General features: G+C 43.9%; 2 protein-coding genes across 2 annotated transcripts in view; one reads left to right on the forward strand and one right to left on the reverse strand.

Annotated features, from left to right (window-relative positions):
- Positions 1 to 3,759: 3,759 nt before the first annotated feature.
- On the reverse strand, positions 3,760 to 13,743 carry nptxra (neuronal pentraxin receptor a; the record flags this gene model as incomplete). Its single annotated transcript, XM_079746942.1, has 5 exons — positions 3,760 to 3,990; positions 4,914 to 5,093; positions 7,361 to 7,614; positions 8,722 to 9,010; positions 13,024 to 13,743. 5 exons carry the CDS (start codon positions 13,741 to 13,743, stop codon positions 3,760 to 3,762), a joined length of 1,674 nt encoding a protein of 557 aa, XP_079603068.1.
- Positions 13,744 to 14,940: 1,197 nt separating this feature from the next.
- Positions 14,941 to 18,400, forward strand: part of baiap2l2a (BAR/IMD domain containing adaptor protein 2 like 2a) — a gene marked incomplete at both ends in the record, with an annotated part of 14,325 nt that continues 10,865 nt past the window's right edge. The window contains 5 exon segments of the mRNA XM_079746147.1: positions 14,941 to 14,973; positions 16,722 to 16,811; positions 16,815 to 16,895; positions 16,897 to 17,031; positions 17,533 to 17,608. Coding sequence (XP_079602273.1) covers positions 14,941 to 14,973; positions 16,722 to 16,811; positions 16,815 to 16,895; positions 16,897 to 17,031; positions 17,533 to 17,608 — 415 coding nt within the window.

Below are 18,400 nucleotides of genomic sequence, written 5' to 3' on the forward strand. Positions count from 1 at the left end.
TGAATGTGAGAACGAGTCATGTCCTTTCTGTTTCATTCTCAATGATGACCATTATATTATATCAGGGAAATATCTATGTAGAATGGTGGCTTTATGACTTATGTAAGTTAAAGAAGACGGTTTATAAGCCATTTATCATTAAAAAAGTCTAGAAAGATTAGTTGTATTCTGTTGGTCATTGCCATTGAAGAAGAACACATAGGTTCAGTTAAAAGTGATTACAACCCTGACACTGTTTACTATTGAACCTAAATTAGAAAACAAAACACCACTTCCTGATTGGTAATTGGGCTTTTGCTTTCCCACCACACTTCAAATAATAATTTTGAGGGATTCATTTAGAGCTGAAGCTACAGCAATCTAGATAAATCTAGCGACAATCTGGTTCCCAGTAGAACAGGGCTGGTGGGAAAATGGATCAAGAGCTGAGCCAGTAAGCGATAAGAGGTTTTACATGCACAGTGTTGGCCCTAATAGGGTCATAAGGACCTTATCGGAACTATCATGTCCCCACAAACCACAGATGTATCTTGCAAGTTAGATCCCGGCTGTTCTGTGATGTTTCAGCCACACACATGTGGATTCCTGGATGGGCTTAAAGGTTAGGTATGCTATAGAGAGAGAGGATTGCGTGAAACAAGCGTGCCTCAACCCTGGTTTTATCCGCTGCTAGGGAGTCAGCTGTTGAAGGGCAGGGGTTGGTAAGACCCTCTTTTCCCAGACATTATGGGCTCCAGGTTAGAAGGGAGATTGCAGTTGATTTCCCTTAATTTTGTTTGAGGTCATCTGATTGTTTAAAATGTGATTGACGACATGAATGTGATGTAATATGATATGATAGCAACTAGGTTGAGTCATGCTGTTTCGAACCATTCATGATTACAAAAAAGACTTTTACTTAGTGTATTATTCCTGGAAGTCCTCTTGGATTATTATTCGCAGGTGCCCTGCTAATTAGTAAGTAGGTCTGATTTTTGCATCATCGAAACCTTGAACTGTTTTTAAAATGTTATTTTCAGTTACACTAGGTCTGTAGTAGCAGTGTGTGGGATGTTTTGACTGAATTGACCATCACACATGAGAACCTAAGTGACCCATGTTGTGACGCACAGAGAGGATGAGAGTGTGGGATGGAGGGGAGAAGAGTACAACAGGTTGAGAAGGAGAGACAGGAGAGCTGGCGTTATGGGTTAAATTAACCCACTACTGAATATTTTGCTCAGGCATTGATTTGTTTTATGTGTGTGGGTGCGTACACATGTAGGTATGTTAATGTATGCATATAAGTGTGTGTGTGTGTGTCCGTGTGTGTGTGTGTGTGTGTGTGTGTGTGTGTGTGTGTGAGAGAGAGAGAGCAATCTTGCACACTTCATCACTTTGAGAGCCTGTGAGAGCGATGTTATATCTGCAGGGGCGGTGAAGTGAACAACAATTAATAACAAGGTCCCCCCATAAACGATAAGCACTCTAACACCAGTGTTCCGAACCGTGAAATACGATAAGTAAACACAACAGCGTATGTAAACGAAAACAAAATCCTATTGTGTAAACCCTAGGGGGAGGAGAAACAACACAGCAAGAAGCAGAGCGAAGAAAAAACGAGGAACTGAAATTCAATAATTGAAAATCCTTTATTTGTCGGGATTGTGGGAAATACGCCATCATCAATGCATCTTATACGGCAAACGGTACACAACAAAGCCACGGGACACTGACATAGTAGCATCATTTACAAACAAAGATAGAAATAATCACATACTGATGCAAACTTCAAAAAAAAAAAGTCTATATTGAAAATAAAAAATGGACAGCTAGTCCTCAAAGTAATACAAAAAGTACAACACTGCTGCATTTAAAGCCCTAAGGAAAAGGACAGGATACATACCGACCAAAAGGGTCGTATTAACAACAAAGCACAATGCAAAACGCCCTCAGGAGTACAAGTACATGCTAAACAACGTATGTGGACTCACTCATTAGGCACCAGTTGCAGCTGTAACAGTACCTTGCCACTTTGCAAATCTAGGAGTCATTTACTTTTTTTTCAACATTTTCTTTTTTATTCCCCCGAGATAGCCTTACTGGTGGTTAATTAGTCAGAAAATATCGTGAATAGCAGTGTGGGTTTGTCCAGCAGCAAAAATAAATCAGATTGTATGCAATGTGAATTTGTACATGGCTGTGAATACCCTAACAGGCACTTTTTTTCACAAACAAGACAGCAAAAGCCTTAAAATAAAACAGAAAAACATGTTAGAAAAGTGTTAACAAAGAGATTTGATGGTTGCATTTGAAGCACAGGAGGATGCTGTACCGTTCAATATTTGACCGAAAAACGAATGAATTACTATACTTAACAAAAATAGATAAATAAAATCAGAAACATTGCAGTGCGTTTCAAAAACAGGTGGAATGTGTTGAAGTCGGTTGGTTTTCATTCAAGCGCAAAACTCGTGTTCCATAGTTTCGGAACGAATATGGCAAATTGATGATTATATTGAACTTATTGTATTTGGTGTCAAATAAACATACGAAAATACTTTTATATTATACTTTTGTTTGCCTCGAAGAGGAGTGTAATAACCTCACACTTCAAGTCCTTCGTTCCAGATAGTGTGTGGTGCTGAGACCTGGCAAGACCACTACCTCTCCACTCTGCAACTAGCGGCCTCATAGGCAGCACGAATCACTAAGCCTTATTTTAGATTGAGACACGAATTGCAAAATTGGGCCAAATGCCCGCTCTCGCCATAATAGCAGAAAGATATGGAGTGGCAATCATGACACATATCTAAATATACTGGGCAAAAATGGAAAACAAATGCAGAGATTTTTTATTTTTTTTGAAGTCTATTAGTCTGCCAGCTACCAACTGAATCCATATATTTATACTATAACCTTTCCTCCTCCTCCTCCTCCTCCTACTCTTCCTCTTCTTCTCTTTTTCCTACACCACCTCCTCCTCCTCTCTTCTCCCGTCTTTTTGGCTTATCTTTGCGAAAAACTCTCACGCTGTTCTGTGTTTCTCATCGTATTCTCACATGAATAACGACTGTTCTCTCCTTGAATTACAACCACCCTCTCTCCCACTATTGGCTCTCCCTCTCCCCACCATCAATATGCAATACCCACACACCTCCTTCACGAAACCCCTTCATCTCTGCTGCGCCTCCGACATGGGAAGGTGAAGTGAAGTCCAGCCTGGGAACTAGCACAATGCTAATTCTTTGTGTGTGTTTGTGTGTTAGTGTGTACGTGTGAGTGGTTTGTTAAATGGCTAACGCTCACACTGTGCTTTAGCCCTTGTTTTTTTAAGCTAGCTCAGCCATACTTAAATGGCCTTTCTTGTGTCGAATAAACTCCCAGCATGATTTGATAAACAAGATCTGTGTCCAGTAGGCTCCCAGTGTGATTTGAATGACAAACTTTCTATCCAAAAGGCTCCCAGCAGAATTTAACATACAAACCCTTTGTCCAATAGGCTCACAGCACGACGATGCCCTAATCATAATAATTCCTGTAACTGTTACACTACAAGACCCAAGCAGGGATCAGATGAGCCAGTAATTATTTTGAACTATTCTTCCATCTATGGCTTTAGATGAAATTATTTTGTTAAGTTTGTCTTTAAATAACACACTGGGAGGTGGGACTTCTCTTCTCACACTGGGAGGTGGGGCGGGGGGGGGGGGGGGGCTAATGAAACACTTGGCAATACCTTTCCCCTACACATCGCTCTCGTCTCCCCCCTCCGGTCGCTCACTGGGAGCTCCGGCTATGTTTACTGCAGGGCTCCCCGGGGTGTTTGGTGGCTCCTCCGTGGACCTCCACCTCCCTCTCCGTCCAGCTGGTCAGGCTGCCCTGCGCCACACGCCCACAGCGGGCCAGACCCGCCACCTGGCCAGGGGTAAGCACCCGGTCCCAGACGCCCACCTGGGCCAGCTCCCCCACCAGTGCCTGGGTTGAGTCAAAACCCCCGCCCAGCGAGTCCTGGGGGTGGAGATTGTGGAGAATAGAGAGCTGGTTAGGGGGGTGTGTGTGTGTGTGTGGAGGGGGGGGGCGGGTGAGTGGGTTAGAGGAGCGGTGGTGGTGGTGGTGGTGAGGATGAGATAGCGGTGGTGGTGGTGGTGGTGGTGAGGATGAGATAGCGGTGGTGGTAGTGGAAGGGAGCGTGAGGGCGAAAGAGAGAGGTGAAGTTTGTAAGGTTGTTGAGGTGGTGACGGTGGTAGTGTTGGTGGTAGTGTAAGAGTGTTAGTGGAAACTCAGTGGAGTTCAGAGAAGGGCTGGTGGTGAACATGTTTGAGATAATTAGAGAGGCATAAAAGACTATTCTCAGAACTCTGATCTGAGATGAAGGGGAATGCTAAGGCTGCAGCTGCACACCACCGGCTATACACACACACACACACACACACACACACACACACACACACACACACACACACACACACACACACACACACACTCACACACACACACACACACACACACACACACACACTAAAGTGGTCCAGCCTCTAGCAAGTATGGTCTCCATGGCCATTTAATTTATCATCATAAACACATGCACGTATGTGACACTGAGTCATTCAGGGCATTCACAGGGCAATCACTCTCTATATTAATATAGTTGGTTTATATTTCCAACATATTTCAACTGGCCGACTGCAGCAATAATGTTTTTGCAGTCCTCCCTTCATTGAATCATATTTTCAGTTAAATTATTCATTCAATTACTCATACACTCGTTCACCCATTCACCCTCTTGCTCTTTCACCATATTAATCTCTCACACTGTTCAACCCTTTCACCGTTATTCACCTCCTCCGTCTTTCACTCCTTCTGTCTCTCACTCGTTAACCCCCTCACTTCAGCTTTCCCTCTTACGGCTGTTCGTCCTCCCCCCTCCTCACCTGCTCCTGCCCCAGGACCAGCTGCCCCCCAGCCCGGAGGTGATGTCCAGGGGCCAGGCCGTGCCCCTCCCCCTTCAGCCTCCCTCCCTGGTAGGCCTGCCAAGCTCCGCCCTTCTGGCTCCAGCTCACACACATGTGCTGCCAGCTGCCTCGGGTAAGGTTCAGCGGCAGCTGGGCCACCTGTGGGAGGGGAGGGAAGAATATGGATCGGGTTAAAACAGGGCGACTGGATAGAAAAGGGTTATCTTTGTCTATGTTTGGATATATTTGGATATATATATATATATATATGCTACTATTTCTTCATTAAGGAGTAGGGGGCTATGGCATCTTGCTAAAGGGTGCCTACATGCAATAATTGGGGTTTGAACCCAGAAACTGAGCTCAGCTCGGAGTCAAAACACCCTTGCTCTCCTGCCCCCTTATCATGATATATATTTTTTTAAATTATCGAACGGTTCATATTACATTCTATAGTTTGGTATGTCAGTTGCTACTTGTTGTTAACTCAAAGCCTTTTCTTGTTATATTTGGATGTATTATGACATGATATTTGCTTAAAATGATGATGATGAGTTTGATTGTGATATGGATCACAGTCACCATAATAACTACAACCACCAACAACAACAAAAACAGCGTTTATGCCAACAACGATAAGTACAGATGAAACCGTTGCCAGGGCAGTTATAATAGCCGTGAGACATTTTTCCACATCAAACGATTGGTTTAAAAGCCCTGACACACCAAACCGATGTCAAAGGACTAGCCGTGATAAAGGCTGACTGTTTCGTCACCTCCCTGTCGCCCATGTGTTGGCAAAATAATTGCACTTAAACACACCGCAAAGACTACAGCCAACAGCCAACTAGTTCATACGGTCTGCTCCTGCGTGAGAAGAGATAACTCTCCCTTTCAGAAGGTGCCGGTAGTCTGTGTTTGTCATGCAAGACTGGGACACCTGAACACCTAGAACTGTGGATGTAAACAGACATGAAACAAGGCAGCGTTTGCCTACCATTTCGCACAACTATCGCTCAGTAGGTTTCATAATTTAGCACCTTGAAATAGAGAATATGTGAACATGATGAATGATCAGAGGAGATGAAGTGGAAAATTAGACAATGTTTTTGTGCGTGCCCTGTTCAGAGAACAGCATGGCAAAGTCGTGAGTCTGATTTGCTCAATTCCGTTTCAATTTTAAGGCACATGTTCGCTCAAGCTGAACAGCAAATCAGAACTATTCTCTCGTCGACCACCTCCGCCCTTGATTAAAGATGTTGAATGGTTGGAATAACAGCAGACAAGGGCCATAGAAAACAAGCAGAAACCCTGCACAAACTAGGGCCACGGACGCTCACCGATGGCCCGACGTCGACCGAGGGCCGACCGTCGACACTGTGTGTCAAGGTCGAGTCGGGTATTGGTTTGCAAAAAGAGTATTAAATTCAGAAGTCCTCCAAGTCAAGGCAGATCTGGAGAGCACCTCGACCACAACTAAATAATCTCTTTCCTACCTCACGGGATTCTGCTTTGAATATGTATGAGGCAGGAGGATGTCCAGCCTCATGTAAATGTCCGCTTAGACGGCATGAGCAGTTTAGCTTGTCCGCTAAACTGGTTATTTATTCCATCTTCATGAAATATATCCTGCATATGAATTCTGCTCAGGCAGCCGCATGCTGTTTTCTTTTTCACAAATACTGTCGGAAACTATCGGTGTCGGAGTGTGCTGGTATTCATACACAATAGGTGGTAGTTATCAATGTTTAATCAGAACAAAGGATATTTGGGTGGAAGAAACCTTTCTAAAAATACATTCAGTTCCACTAAAAGTAGGAACCATTCTGGGACTTTGCCCATTCATCATCGCACGCATTAATTCAACATTCCCATGTTGCTAGACCCTGTCAGACACAGTCACACACTCATATACACACAAAGACACACACACACACACACACACACACACACACACACACACACACACACACACACACGTTCTCTCTTTACCCCACAATGCATAATTACAAGTCACATGATCAACGAGAGAACAATTCATGGATGATCAACATCTACTGGGATTTGAAAAACATAATTTGGCTCTTTTGATGATTTATGTGATTTTGTGTTTGCCTACGTTCCTTCACTGTTTCACTGGTCCACTAGTTGGTTACTTTTCTTCTCATTTACTCTTTCACTCAGTCCCTCTGTCACTATTTCACAGATTCACTCATTCGAAGACAGAAAGATTTTGGCCTTTCTTCTTTACTCATTCACCCATTCACTATTTGACCCACGCATTAATTCATACATCATTCACATTCATTAATTCACAATTTCACTCATTAATTTACTCAATCAATAATTCACACATTATTATTTGACACAGATTCACTGATCCATTGGTCCTCTAATCCCCGCCTTCATCGGTCCTCTCCCGGTACCTTGTCATTGATGAGCAGCTCCAGGGCTGAGCGGGGACCCTGTAGGAGCACCAGCTCGTTGGACTGCCCCGGGACAGCGTAGGACAGTGGGGTGCCTGCGGGCCCCCTCTCCTCCGTGGAGCGCAGCCACATGCAGGCGGTGATGGCCCTCAGCTGGGGCAGGCTGGCCCTTACCCGGGCATACATGTAGTTGGTCCGGGATGGGAACGATACCCGGAAACCCTCTGGGAAGGACGGAGGTGACGAGGAGGAGCCTGGGGTTGGGGAGAGAGGGACGAGGAGTGAGGCAGGAACAGGAGGAGAGAGTGGGAAACGGAGTTAAGAGAGGAGATGTAATAAAGAAATACAAGATGAAGAGGTCACGGATTCCCTTGTTAAACTCGAGCTGTAGCTTAACGCTACCTTCCCTTGTTCAGTTCTACGGCCTGCACCCTCCGTACACCCTCCTCCTCCTCCTCCTCCTCCTCCTCCTCCTCCACCAACCTCTGATCTTTCTTCACATTTATATCTGATATAGTTTTTCCCCCACTTTCGTAATCTTTCTGATCTAGACTCTTTCAAATCGGAGGATAAATTACCCAGCATGTCAAGGTATGAACTTGAACTAAGAAAAGACGTAAGAGTAATCTATGACTTTATGTTCTGACCTATAAGTCTGTGTCTAGCCTGAATAAATAATGTCAGGAGTGTTCAACATGAGGGTTCAATAATTAATTCAGAAAGGAATTAAAGCGTTCGGTTTTCACTAATTTCTCTCTCTTGCTTTCTCTTTAAAGTTATAACCGTGACTTTTTTTGTTCGTCGCTGGTCTGCACAGCGATTCATTATTTACTTCATTCCACAAAAAATGCATTCAATTACTTACTTATTTAACAAGGGTATTCTTATGTGGTGCTTTACTATTACTTTTAATCATTCAGAATGTAGATAACAGGAAACAGAATGTAGAATGTAGACAAGCCAAACTATTATATTCTCTCCCTCCGATGTGGCTGTGGTGGATATGATCGCTCTCTTCATCAATGCTACTGTTGTCGTCCCCAGAAAACATTGGTTATACTCATAAAAGTTCTGTTGATCATTTGGACATGTTTGGAAATATTAAAGTGAGCTGCAGGCTTCCTGGTTCATGAATATAATTCAGCCGGCCGGCTGTTTATTTATACTCTTATTAAGCAATTTATTGTAACAGTCAAGTCAAAAGAGTATAATCCTTTTTACTTTGTTGTAGTCTCTCTCTCTCTCTCTCTCTCTCTCTCTCTCTCTCTCTCTCTCTCTCTCTCTCTCTCTCTCGCTCTCTCTCTCTCGCTCTCTCTCTCTCTTTCTATAACCCCCCTACAACACCCCGCCTCCCCCCTCACCGTGCTCCAGGCCTGCCAGGCGGAGTTGGAGCCGATGGAGGCCCTGGTCAATGTCATGGCGGTGCTTCTCTGTCTCCATCCTCAGGGCTTTCCTCTCTTTCTCCAGAAGCTCCACCTTCCTCTCCAGCTGGCCCTCCAGGTCCCCCACAGCCCAGCGTCCTCCACCACCCACACCGTCGGCTTCTCCATGCCCAGTCCCGGAGAGGGTCCCTGGGCTGTCGTCCACGACCGTTGCCCTGGAGCTGTTGGTGTCCGTTGTTTGGTTTTGGGGTAATGGGCCGATGTCTGACTGCAGCAAAGGTGGATCGAATTATAATAGTTATTAATCATAAGTAATAAAACCTTCTAACCCTACTCTTTCAAACCCCCAAAATAACTAATCTTAATTGTCTACTTAATGAATAAATAGTGAAAAGTCATAGTGATAGATGTTTTACAACACTGATCAGAGCTGTGCATCAATACAACTTGTCTAATTAGGTCTTGCTGCCACATTTATTTAAGTGATTACCGTTTACATCTCTGCCGTTGGATTTTCAATATGTCTTTCAGATACAAGTTAAACTTTTTACCTTTTTACTTTGATTTATAAACTACAATTTCTCTGGACATTTAACAAGTGCTTACCCCAACTAATGGTGTATCATGCATAATTTTGGCAACTACAAAAAATCTAAATGGCTGTGTAATTTTCAATTTAAAATCCCCAAAGGCAACATAAATGCAAGGGTTGTTGTAACAGCTGTAAAATTGTAGCTTGACTTTGGTTTCTGTCTGTCTGTCTTTGCACAAAAGTAGGCTACCTTTACTAGACCTTCACATTGTGATGAAAAGTTATGAGTGAGACTTGCTGTGCTATTTAAGGGTTGACTACATAACGCCTGTGATGATGAGGAGAAGAAGATTCAAAATCGTCCAATCTTTGAAAACTCCTCGGCCCCTAAAACTTCCTACAATCTCCACTGTACAGTGATAATATACAGCGCCTATATTTGTTATTGTGTATTTATATGAAAGACTATATACAGACATTCCCTTCAGGAAAACAGGAAGGCTTTCCTGCTTCAGGTGTTACAGGGAATTTAATTAGCCCTCAACAGAGCCTATAGGATCAGGACATGTACAGGAAATTAACAAATCACAGAGTCTCTAAAGACAAGTACAGCCAACCTAGATGCGAGACTGACTAATGAATGCGACCGCTATTAAGGTGAGCAATACTGTCTCCGGATGAGCTTTGTCTCAATTAACATCCCATAAATTATGCATCGGTAAAGACACCACAAGAAACTAATCAGTGATCGCCACGGGGCAGATCCACCGGGGGTATATAAAGAGAGGAGATTTCCTTTGCATGCTCCCACGCAAACAAACAAATGGCTTATTGATAGGCACACTGAAACACAGCTGATGAAAGGAGGAGAAGATGTAGACAGGGGATATTAAATCAATTGACTCAGCTTGTTCCCTATGCTTTTATATTGCCCAGTATCAACCGCCAGACCCAACTTTGTATCCGAAGCCTACTGTGTGTGTGTGTGTGTTTGTGTGTGTGTATTCAGAGTGCAATAGTTATTATCATTGGTAATGCAGCATATCTGAAGTGTACACATGAAGGTACTCATGAATTGCTAGTGAATGCAGTGTAAAAAGCTGCAAAGATCATTCTGAAGATCTCATATATACTATATATCTGTATATGAATCTACCCTACATGCGTCATATGTTAACAATTGAACGGTCTTGTTTCAGCATGCATGTAAGTCATAACTGTACATCTGCATTATTTGATTTCAGAATTTCTAAGAACGCTTAAGAAATGTGCAGTTTTCAATCCTCTGTTGCAGACATTCTTACTTCTTCCTTCCCATAGTATAACAGAGAAACATAGACAAATAATACAAATAATCTTACCCAACCTGACATCAAATATGTGAGTGTCAGAGACAAATTCCAACACTGAAATGTTAACAATAGGTGATGTGACCTGGATCAGGTTCATTATAGAATAATCATATCTGTATTTTTATATATAATCACTGTGTTCGTATGACCCCAGGCCCTCTCAGACGAGTGCTAAATAAATCCCAAACACACCATATGCGTTGGTGTAACGCGTAGCACTAAAGCAACAGACATGCCTGTCTAAATACAAAGCCCTGCAGCACTAAAGTACCAGCTCTTCTGATTCCAGCAACAAAGCCAGAAAAACAAAGATTTCTCGAAACCTACAATCTAGAGATGCTTGCTGTTGTTGCTTGCTTACTAATCTGCTGTCTTAGAGCAGAACTTCTGGGGTGGAGGGGGGGAATGTGGCGCAGGCCGGAAACCCAAAACTGAAAGGGCTGGAGTTATTACGCCTTGTTCCGGTTTCGTTGTGGATACATTCTATTGAAGAGAATCTCATCTCACGCATACGGATGAAGCCTGAAGAAAGGTATTTTTATTTTTGTTTTTCTACAGTTACCATTCTACACTGTGTTTATTTGAAACCTTTACAGACACTTTTTACCATTCACCCGTGCCGGCCGAGTTTATGTTCGCTGTTAATAGACTGTTTGTAATAATAATTACAAACGTATTCTTGCCTCCAGCAACATGATAGGTCAAAACTAGAGGAAATGAAAATGAAAACTCCTGTACACCCAGATTTGAGTTGGTTTTCTGTTAGACTTTAGATTATTAAACCACTGTTTAGTGAGACTATTTGGTTTCTAAAGCGACAGTATTCACAAATCCAACCAGGAATATCCTAAAACGATCACACCAGCACCATTGACGATCCCTATAAAAAAACCGCTAACTATTATAGCAGAAAGGTAGACTGTACACTGTCAAGCTATAGATTATAGATTAGTTATAGACTAGTTATAGATGTAAGGTGAAGGTGTATGACATAGATTGACTGAAGTATGTATTAGTTATACGGTATAGATATTGTAGTGGTGTTTCGATTTAGTTTTGAATCAAATCATTTGTTGCTTTCAAAGCACTTTTCATGCAACCCCCTGCAACTTGATATGTAATGTATGACATAGAAGTTTTGGGGGTAAGGCAGAGGTATGGTATGGATTTAGGGTGTAGCCGTATACGCCACTCTGGTGAGCATGGTAGGTACGATGGCTAACGTATGGCTCAATAAAGATATCTATATTTCAGAAACCAAAGGTGTGTAAGGCATAGACATGTGTCAGTCAGTCTTCGGATTGCCACCCCCGTTTTCTATTTTCATTCCAAGTTATATATTCAACAGAAAGAATATAGGAAAGCACCTCTACAACCTGTCCTACATAATAGGCACCAATGGAGACGTCACACACGTGTGTGTGTGTGTGTCTCAGTAAACTGTGTGAATTATTGATGCTATCTGCTGAGCTAAAACCGTCTCTCGTACCCCTGTGCCTGAGATTGCTCCGTTATATTTTCAGAACGCTACGCATTCGCTGCGCCACACCTTCCACTTCTCTAGCCTCCACCTTCACCTATTCATTTCCTTCCTCCCCCTCTAGCTCTATTTCCTACCCTCCACCCTCCCTGGTTTCTCAGAGCGGCTGGCCAATGATTCGCTGGTGTAGCGGGAACACTGAGGAAACACTGAGCAGAAAGAGCAATCAATGGCACATTAGATAGACACGCAAGCACACACATACACACATATACACGCAAATGCACACACACACACACAGAAAAAAACACACACACACACACACATTTACACAAACACATACACACGCACGCTCTTACATATGCACACACATTCACACAGTAAACACACACACATACACACTCTTACACATGGCAGGGCACGCGCACACACACACACACACACACACACACACACACACACACACACACACAAACAAACACAGGAACACAAATGCAGAACAACATCAAACACAATCCCCCCCCCCACACACACAGTGCTCCTTATCAAAGTGGAAATACCCCTGTTTCATTACAGAGCTCATACGACTGAGAATGGGGGGAGGTGTGTTTGTGTGTGTGTGTGTGTGTGTGTGTGTGGGGGGGGGGGGGTTCGTAACATGGCCTGCCAAGCGACAGAGATGTGTTTAGCGCCAGCTCAGTGGGGACACTCGCACTGATGTTAATACCCGCAAAAACTCATGAATATTAATATTTACTTTCATGAAGGGTTTCCAAGCTTTGTCACGATATGAAGTGGCTTTTCAAGGGAACCATACGAACATGATTATTTAGTTATTTCTGAACTCAATATAGAGTAGGCCTAAGGACTTTGTTTTCTCCGTATTCTAACCTTGAAACTAGACTAGAAACACCTACCTCTAGCTTCTCTATGCGATCTTTGAGCTGAGTGATCGCCTGCTCCAGTTCGTCCACAGCCCGGCCGGTGAGCAGGTGGACACTGTCGGGGGCAGAAGCCGGGCTGTCCCGCACCATGATCCGGTCATGTTGCCCCTTCTCCCCAACGGCCGCGGCAGTGGCACCACCTTTAGCCCCCAGCATCCCCGCCACACTCCCGCGCCTCTCCGAAATGATGCGGCCGCCTTGCTCCCTCTCACAATCCGTCAGCTTACCCGATAGCTCCCTTATAGTCCGCTGATCGGTGCTGATCTGGTCTTCCTGCTGCTGGACGGTCTGTCGTAGCTCTTCGGCGGCGGTTCGGAGGTTCCCCTCCGCGGTCGCAGACAGCGACAACGGCTCGTCCGCAGCTTGTTGATTAAAGTTTCTCGGGTCGCACTCTCCCGCGGGGATCGGCGTACAGATGAGTCGACTGACCCTCGGGTCGTGTCCGGTGAGTCCAGTGACCCCGAGTCCCGCCTTGAACGTCGGCGTCTCCGACTGTGGGGTTTCAGAACCATGGAGAGCTCCGACCAGCGGTCCGGCCCGGGCCACGGAGCCCCGCGACGCCGTGGTCTGAGCGACGGATTGCGCATACAGCGACTGGTTGTCCGCCGCCGTCTGCTGGTGTGGTACAACCTTAGACGATCCGGTGTGCACGGCGGCGATGATACAGATAACTGCTCCAATGAAGGCCACCATCCCGGCGGCCAAGATCACAACGATGAACTTCAGTTTGGCGGTGGGAACGATCGAGAATTAGAAATGAAAAGATAAAAATGGAACGGTGTAAAGCCACTGATTTCAGGAAGAAATATCCAATCTCCTGGATATAAAGAAGCCGTTTTTGCTCTTTCCTGCTATGAAACGGCGTTCTTCCTGCTTTTCCCTGTATCTTCCTCTGTACGTATAGTTTTCAGCCAGTTGCAGTGGATCAACAATCCTTACCGTGAGCCTAAGATCGTTTCTCTCATACCGAGTCGATATAAATCATCCAGTCTGTCCGCTCAGAAGCCTTCAGTCGCTCGCGCATGCTTTTACTGCGAGCGAGAGAGAGAGAGAGAGAGAGAGAGATGAAGAGATAGAGAGAGAGAGAGAGAGAGAGAGAGAGAGGGAGGGAGAGAGAGAGAGCGAGCGATAATGTTAGAGAGAGAGAAAGAGAGAGAGAGAGAGAGAGAGAGAGAGAGAGAGAGAGCGAGAGAGAGAGAGAGAGAGAGAGCGAGAGTGAGAGATACTTCTATAGACTAGGTTCGTTCTTTCCGTTACTTATATTAGACACGCTTTCATACTTTCCCCCCACTATCCACAGAGAAATATCTTTTTATTTCTTTTTTATTTCAAAAAAGATCATCATCCGCATGGCTTAGCCTAACCCCGCGGGCAGCAGAGTTATGTCCGTCATAACTCAAGTCCAGGGCTCCTCTTGGGACGGCCCGACAGCAGCTCGAGACACTGATTGCATTGTAGGTGGTTTGCGTGCGTTTGCAGGCGCGCGCACACACACACACACACACACACCCACACACCCACACACCCCCCCCCCCCCCCCCCCCACACACACACACACACACACACACACACACACACACACACACACACACACACACACACACAAACATCCATACTCACCCACACCCACACGCACTTGTGGGTTTGGGTGTGTTTGTGTATGGATGTGCGTGCGTGTGTGTGTGTCTTTCTTTCAAATCAAATACACGCACACGCAAATACACACGCGCACACTAACGCGCACTGACAGCTATAGCGGTACAAAGCATGGTATGTGTGTGAGAAAAAGGGGCTTTTCATAAATTCCGCCATGCACTCGTGTCTCACAAGCAGGTTCAAGATACGACGCTATGACTATAACAGGGCACTATATGATGTAGGCCTACGAGAATGGCACTGGAACAGCTTCTTCAGCTGAGCACGGTAAATACATCACACTCTCCCGACAGGCCGGCTGTTGGTGAGCACTGGGTTATCGAAGTGTACTGCTATTATCGTGACAACTTGACAGCTATGAACGCACCTATCGCGATGAGTGGACTTCGTGACGGACCCATCGCAGTGAGAGAGACGGTCGCAGTATACAGCTGATTGATTTGATCATTTATTGATCGAGTAAAATGGTAGTTATAATGAATACAGGGAATTGTAATGATTACATGAGAGTGGGTTTTAATGTTCCTTAATGTCTCATCAACATGTGTAATAATAGGTCATGCGTGTATTACGTATGCTTGTCTGACAGACAACTTAGTTGTTAGTGAGACTATTTGCATTATGCATTAAGAAGGTATCAAATGCCGCGATTTGGGCCTTCGTGTAATATATTCTCATCACGCACATAACAAGTGGGGCTATAGTAGGAAATTCTAGATGAGATGAAACATGATGAATGATAGTGCGTGATCATGAGTGTGTGTGTGTGTGTGTGTGTGTGCGTGTGTGTGTGTGTGTGTGTGTGGGTGTGGGTGTGGGTGCCTGTATGTGAGAGTTGTTTAAAATTCCTGTCATGTCCATGGGATGCTAAGGACGCCACCTATCGGACGATTTTACCCGACAGTTCATTCAGCTGGCTCACGGAAATAAATGCTGCATGAGTTTTATGATCGCGCCTTTAGCCTCTCCCGCTCTTTCTCGCCCCCCCCCCCCCCTCTCTCTCTCTCTCTCTCTCTTTCATATCTTGTTGGCTTCAGCGTTCATCCTGGAGCTCACGGGTCATAAATACTTCAATGTTGTTTGAAAAGAGAAGAGCTACCAAATCAACGTTAGTCACGTCGAAAACGAACACGCAGAAAATAATAATCAGAAGGTGACCCACAATGACAGTCTGGAACATATGTCTCCTTTAACATTTCCTTTTAATCATCATCATCATCATCATCATCATCATCATCATCATCATCATCATAATCCTCAATACCAACATTATTTAATATGGTCATCATCATTCACATTGTGTCCTTGTGTTCCGGAGATGTGGGTGTGTGATTGACGCTGCAGAGCGAATCATTATGAACCCAGTCCCCACCGATGTGTGCTGTTGCTTTTATGAGTTTGCAAGAAAACAATAATTAGTTTCCCCCCATTGTTCTGCCTCCAGGGAACTTTGCATTTTAAGTTGACCAAACTTTAGGGCAATAATAACAGCACGAATAAAGCACTCAAATATATATACAATTTAAGATAATGATATTGCTAGCTCATAAAATAATAAGGTTGATCCACTATTGCAATAACAGCCAAACAAAAGCAATATTCAAAGCAACGGTGCATTTTCCTTGTTGCCTGCCAACCCGGGTCTGCTATGGCTAACTAGGCGACAACAGTTGTTTTAATCTAGATATTTTTTCATATTCTAATATAAACATAAAGGTTATCACAAGTTTAACTAAACCACCAGTTGTCAAACCAACAAATCAAAAACAATTTAATGTGTTTTTGATTTCCTTAATAAGCAAGCTATGATTCGTGAACACACAAATCTTCAAGAATAAAATATGGCCTATAGAATAAAAAAAAGTTGCGTCATCTTTTAAGTTCAAAAACCGGTCTACTCGTTTTTGTTATTGCTCATTATTTTATTTTCGACGAATAGCCTTAGTGTGCAGAGTTCTATAGTAGCCTTATTACCTACCACAAAGTAGCCTAAAAACACGCCTACATTCACTAAGCCCATATGTGAGCAGACACTGGGCAGCTATTGTTTTCATGTTTCTGCCTTGTTAATTATTCACCTCACTCTTTCACTGCGCGCACGGTGTTGATTACTCACTCGAAGTCCTACCCCAAGTCCACAAACCATAAACTGCGTTCTTGGTCGAGAACAGTCTAAAGGTTTTGCGTCTTTTTTTTGGGGACTGCCGCGTGTTTCGGAGCCTGCCAACAAACCAAGTGTTTCCCCGGGAGTTTGACGACAACCGATCCGACATGTTGTCTCCTAATGACGTGCAGCTCCACATGGATACACTGGAGATCTACTCTGTAAGTTGCTGCGACGACAATATTTCAGTGTAGGCCAATCTAGTCGGGGTCTGAACCATACTGTACAGAAGTGAGATAACTGGATAAATTGTAAAAAATGTGGTGCGTGCGCAAAAGTGGTAGTTTCCTTGCACCTGTGCCATGGCCCAAAACTTAAGAACGTTATGTAAACGGCACATTTAAGTGACTTTACATTGTTTGTCTTGTTCAGAAATAAATGTGTTGTAAGTTAACAAGCTAAATTTGTTTCAGCTCATATGTGCTCTATGCATGTTATATTTATCTTTTACATTTATAAACATTTGCAATTTGATCTCCTTTTAATGGAGGCCTATTCATATTAAAAGTTCATCTGTGTGTGTGTGTGTGTGTGTGTGTGTGCGTGCGTGCGTGTGTGAGTGTACATGCTTTTGTGTGTGTGTGTGTGTGTGTGTGTGTGTGTGTGTGTGTGTGTGTGTGTGTGTGTGTGTGTGTGTGTGTGTGTGTGCGTGTATGTATCAGAGCCTGTTGAATCAGCTCAATCCAAGCCTGCAGAAACTGGTGTCTCTCGGCCATAGCTACATCCAGGCTTTCTATGGTGAGAAAGAAAAACACGTTAAACATGAAAAAAATAACATACTTTGGATCGAATGAGTGATCATCTGATGCAGTAAAAGCGGGACATCTAATCAGTATCTTACCATAGAAGTCATTGCAGTTCATGTGCATAAACTTTATGGGCACAATAAAAGCACCATGCTAGACATCTAATCAGTATCTTACCATAGAAGCCATTGCAGTACATGTGCATAAACTTTATGGGCACAATAAAAGCCCCATGCTAGAGTGTGAGGATAAGGGAGCTGACAATGTTTCTCCAGGAGCCGGTGATCCTGTGTGTGTATGTCTGGGGTTTGTTCAGGCTGGTTTACAGCCTCGTCCCCTGGGTTGGGCTGGTGGTGTTGAGATGTTGGGCCGCCTGGCAGTATAACAGCTCAGAATGGTCCTAACCGTTTTCACTCCACATACTTCCATAAGCTTGATCCGGCTTGAGGAAAGCAAATGTTTGATATGATGAACACAACACAGTGCTACTCTGGTGAGCATAACAGACCAAGCAGAGGCACTCCGTGCAAATATTAAATTGAGTTCAATTCCATTAGATTAAATTAAATTAGATTCATTTCAATTCTATTTGCATAGCTCTTTATCACAGTTACAGTCTCAAAGGGCTTAACAGGCCATATATGTGACACCTCCTAGCCTAACCCCCAAGAGGGCAAGAAAAAACTCCATTCATTAACAAGGAAGAAATCTTGAGAAAGAAATAGACACATTTTCATGCTGTCCTCGACGTCAAATCTTTCAAAGTCATTACATCAAGATACAG

This window comes from Pollachius pollachius (assembly GCF_949987615.1).
Source record: "Pollachius pollachius genome assembly, chromosome: 11".
NCBI lineage: Eukaryota > Metazoa > Chordata > Actinopteri > Gadiformes > Gadidae > Pollachius > Pollachius pollachius.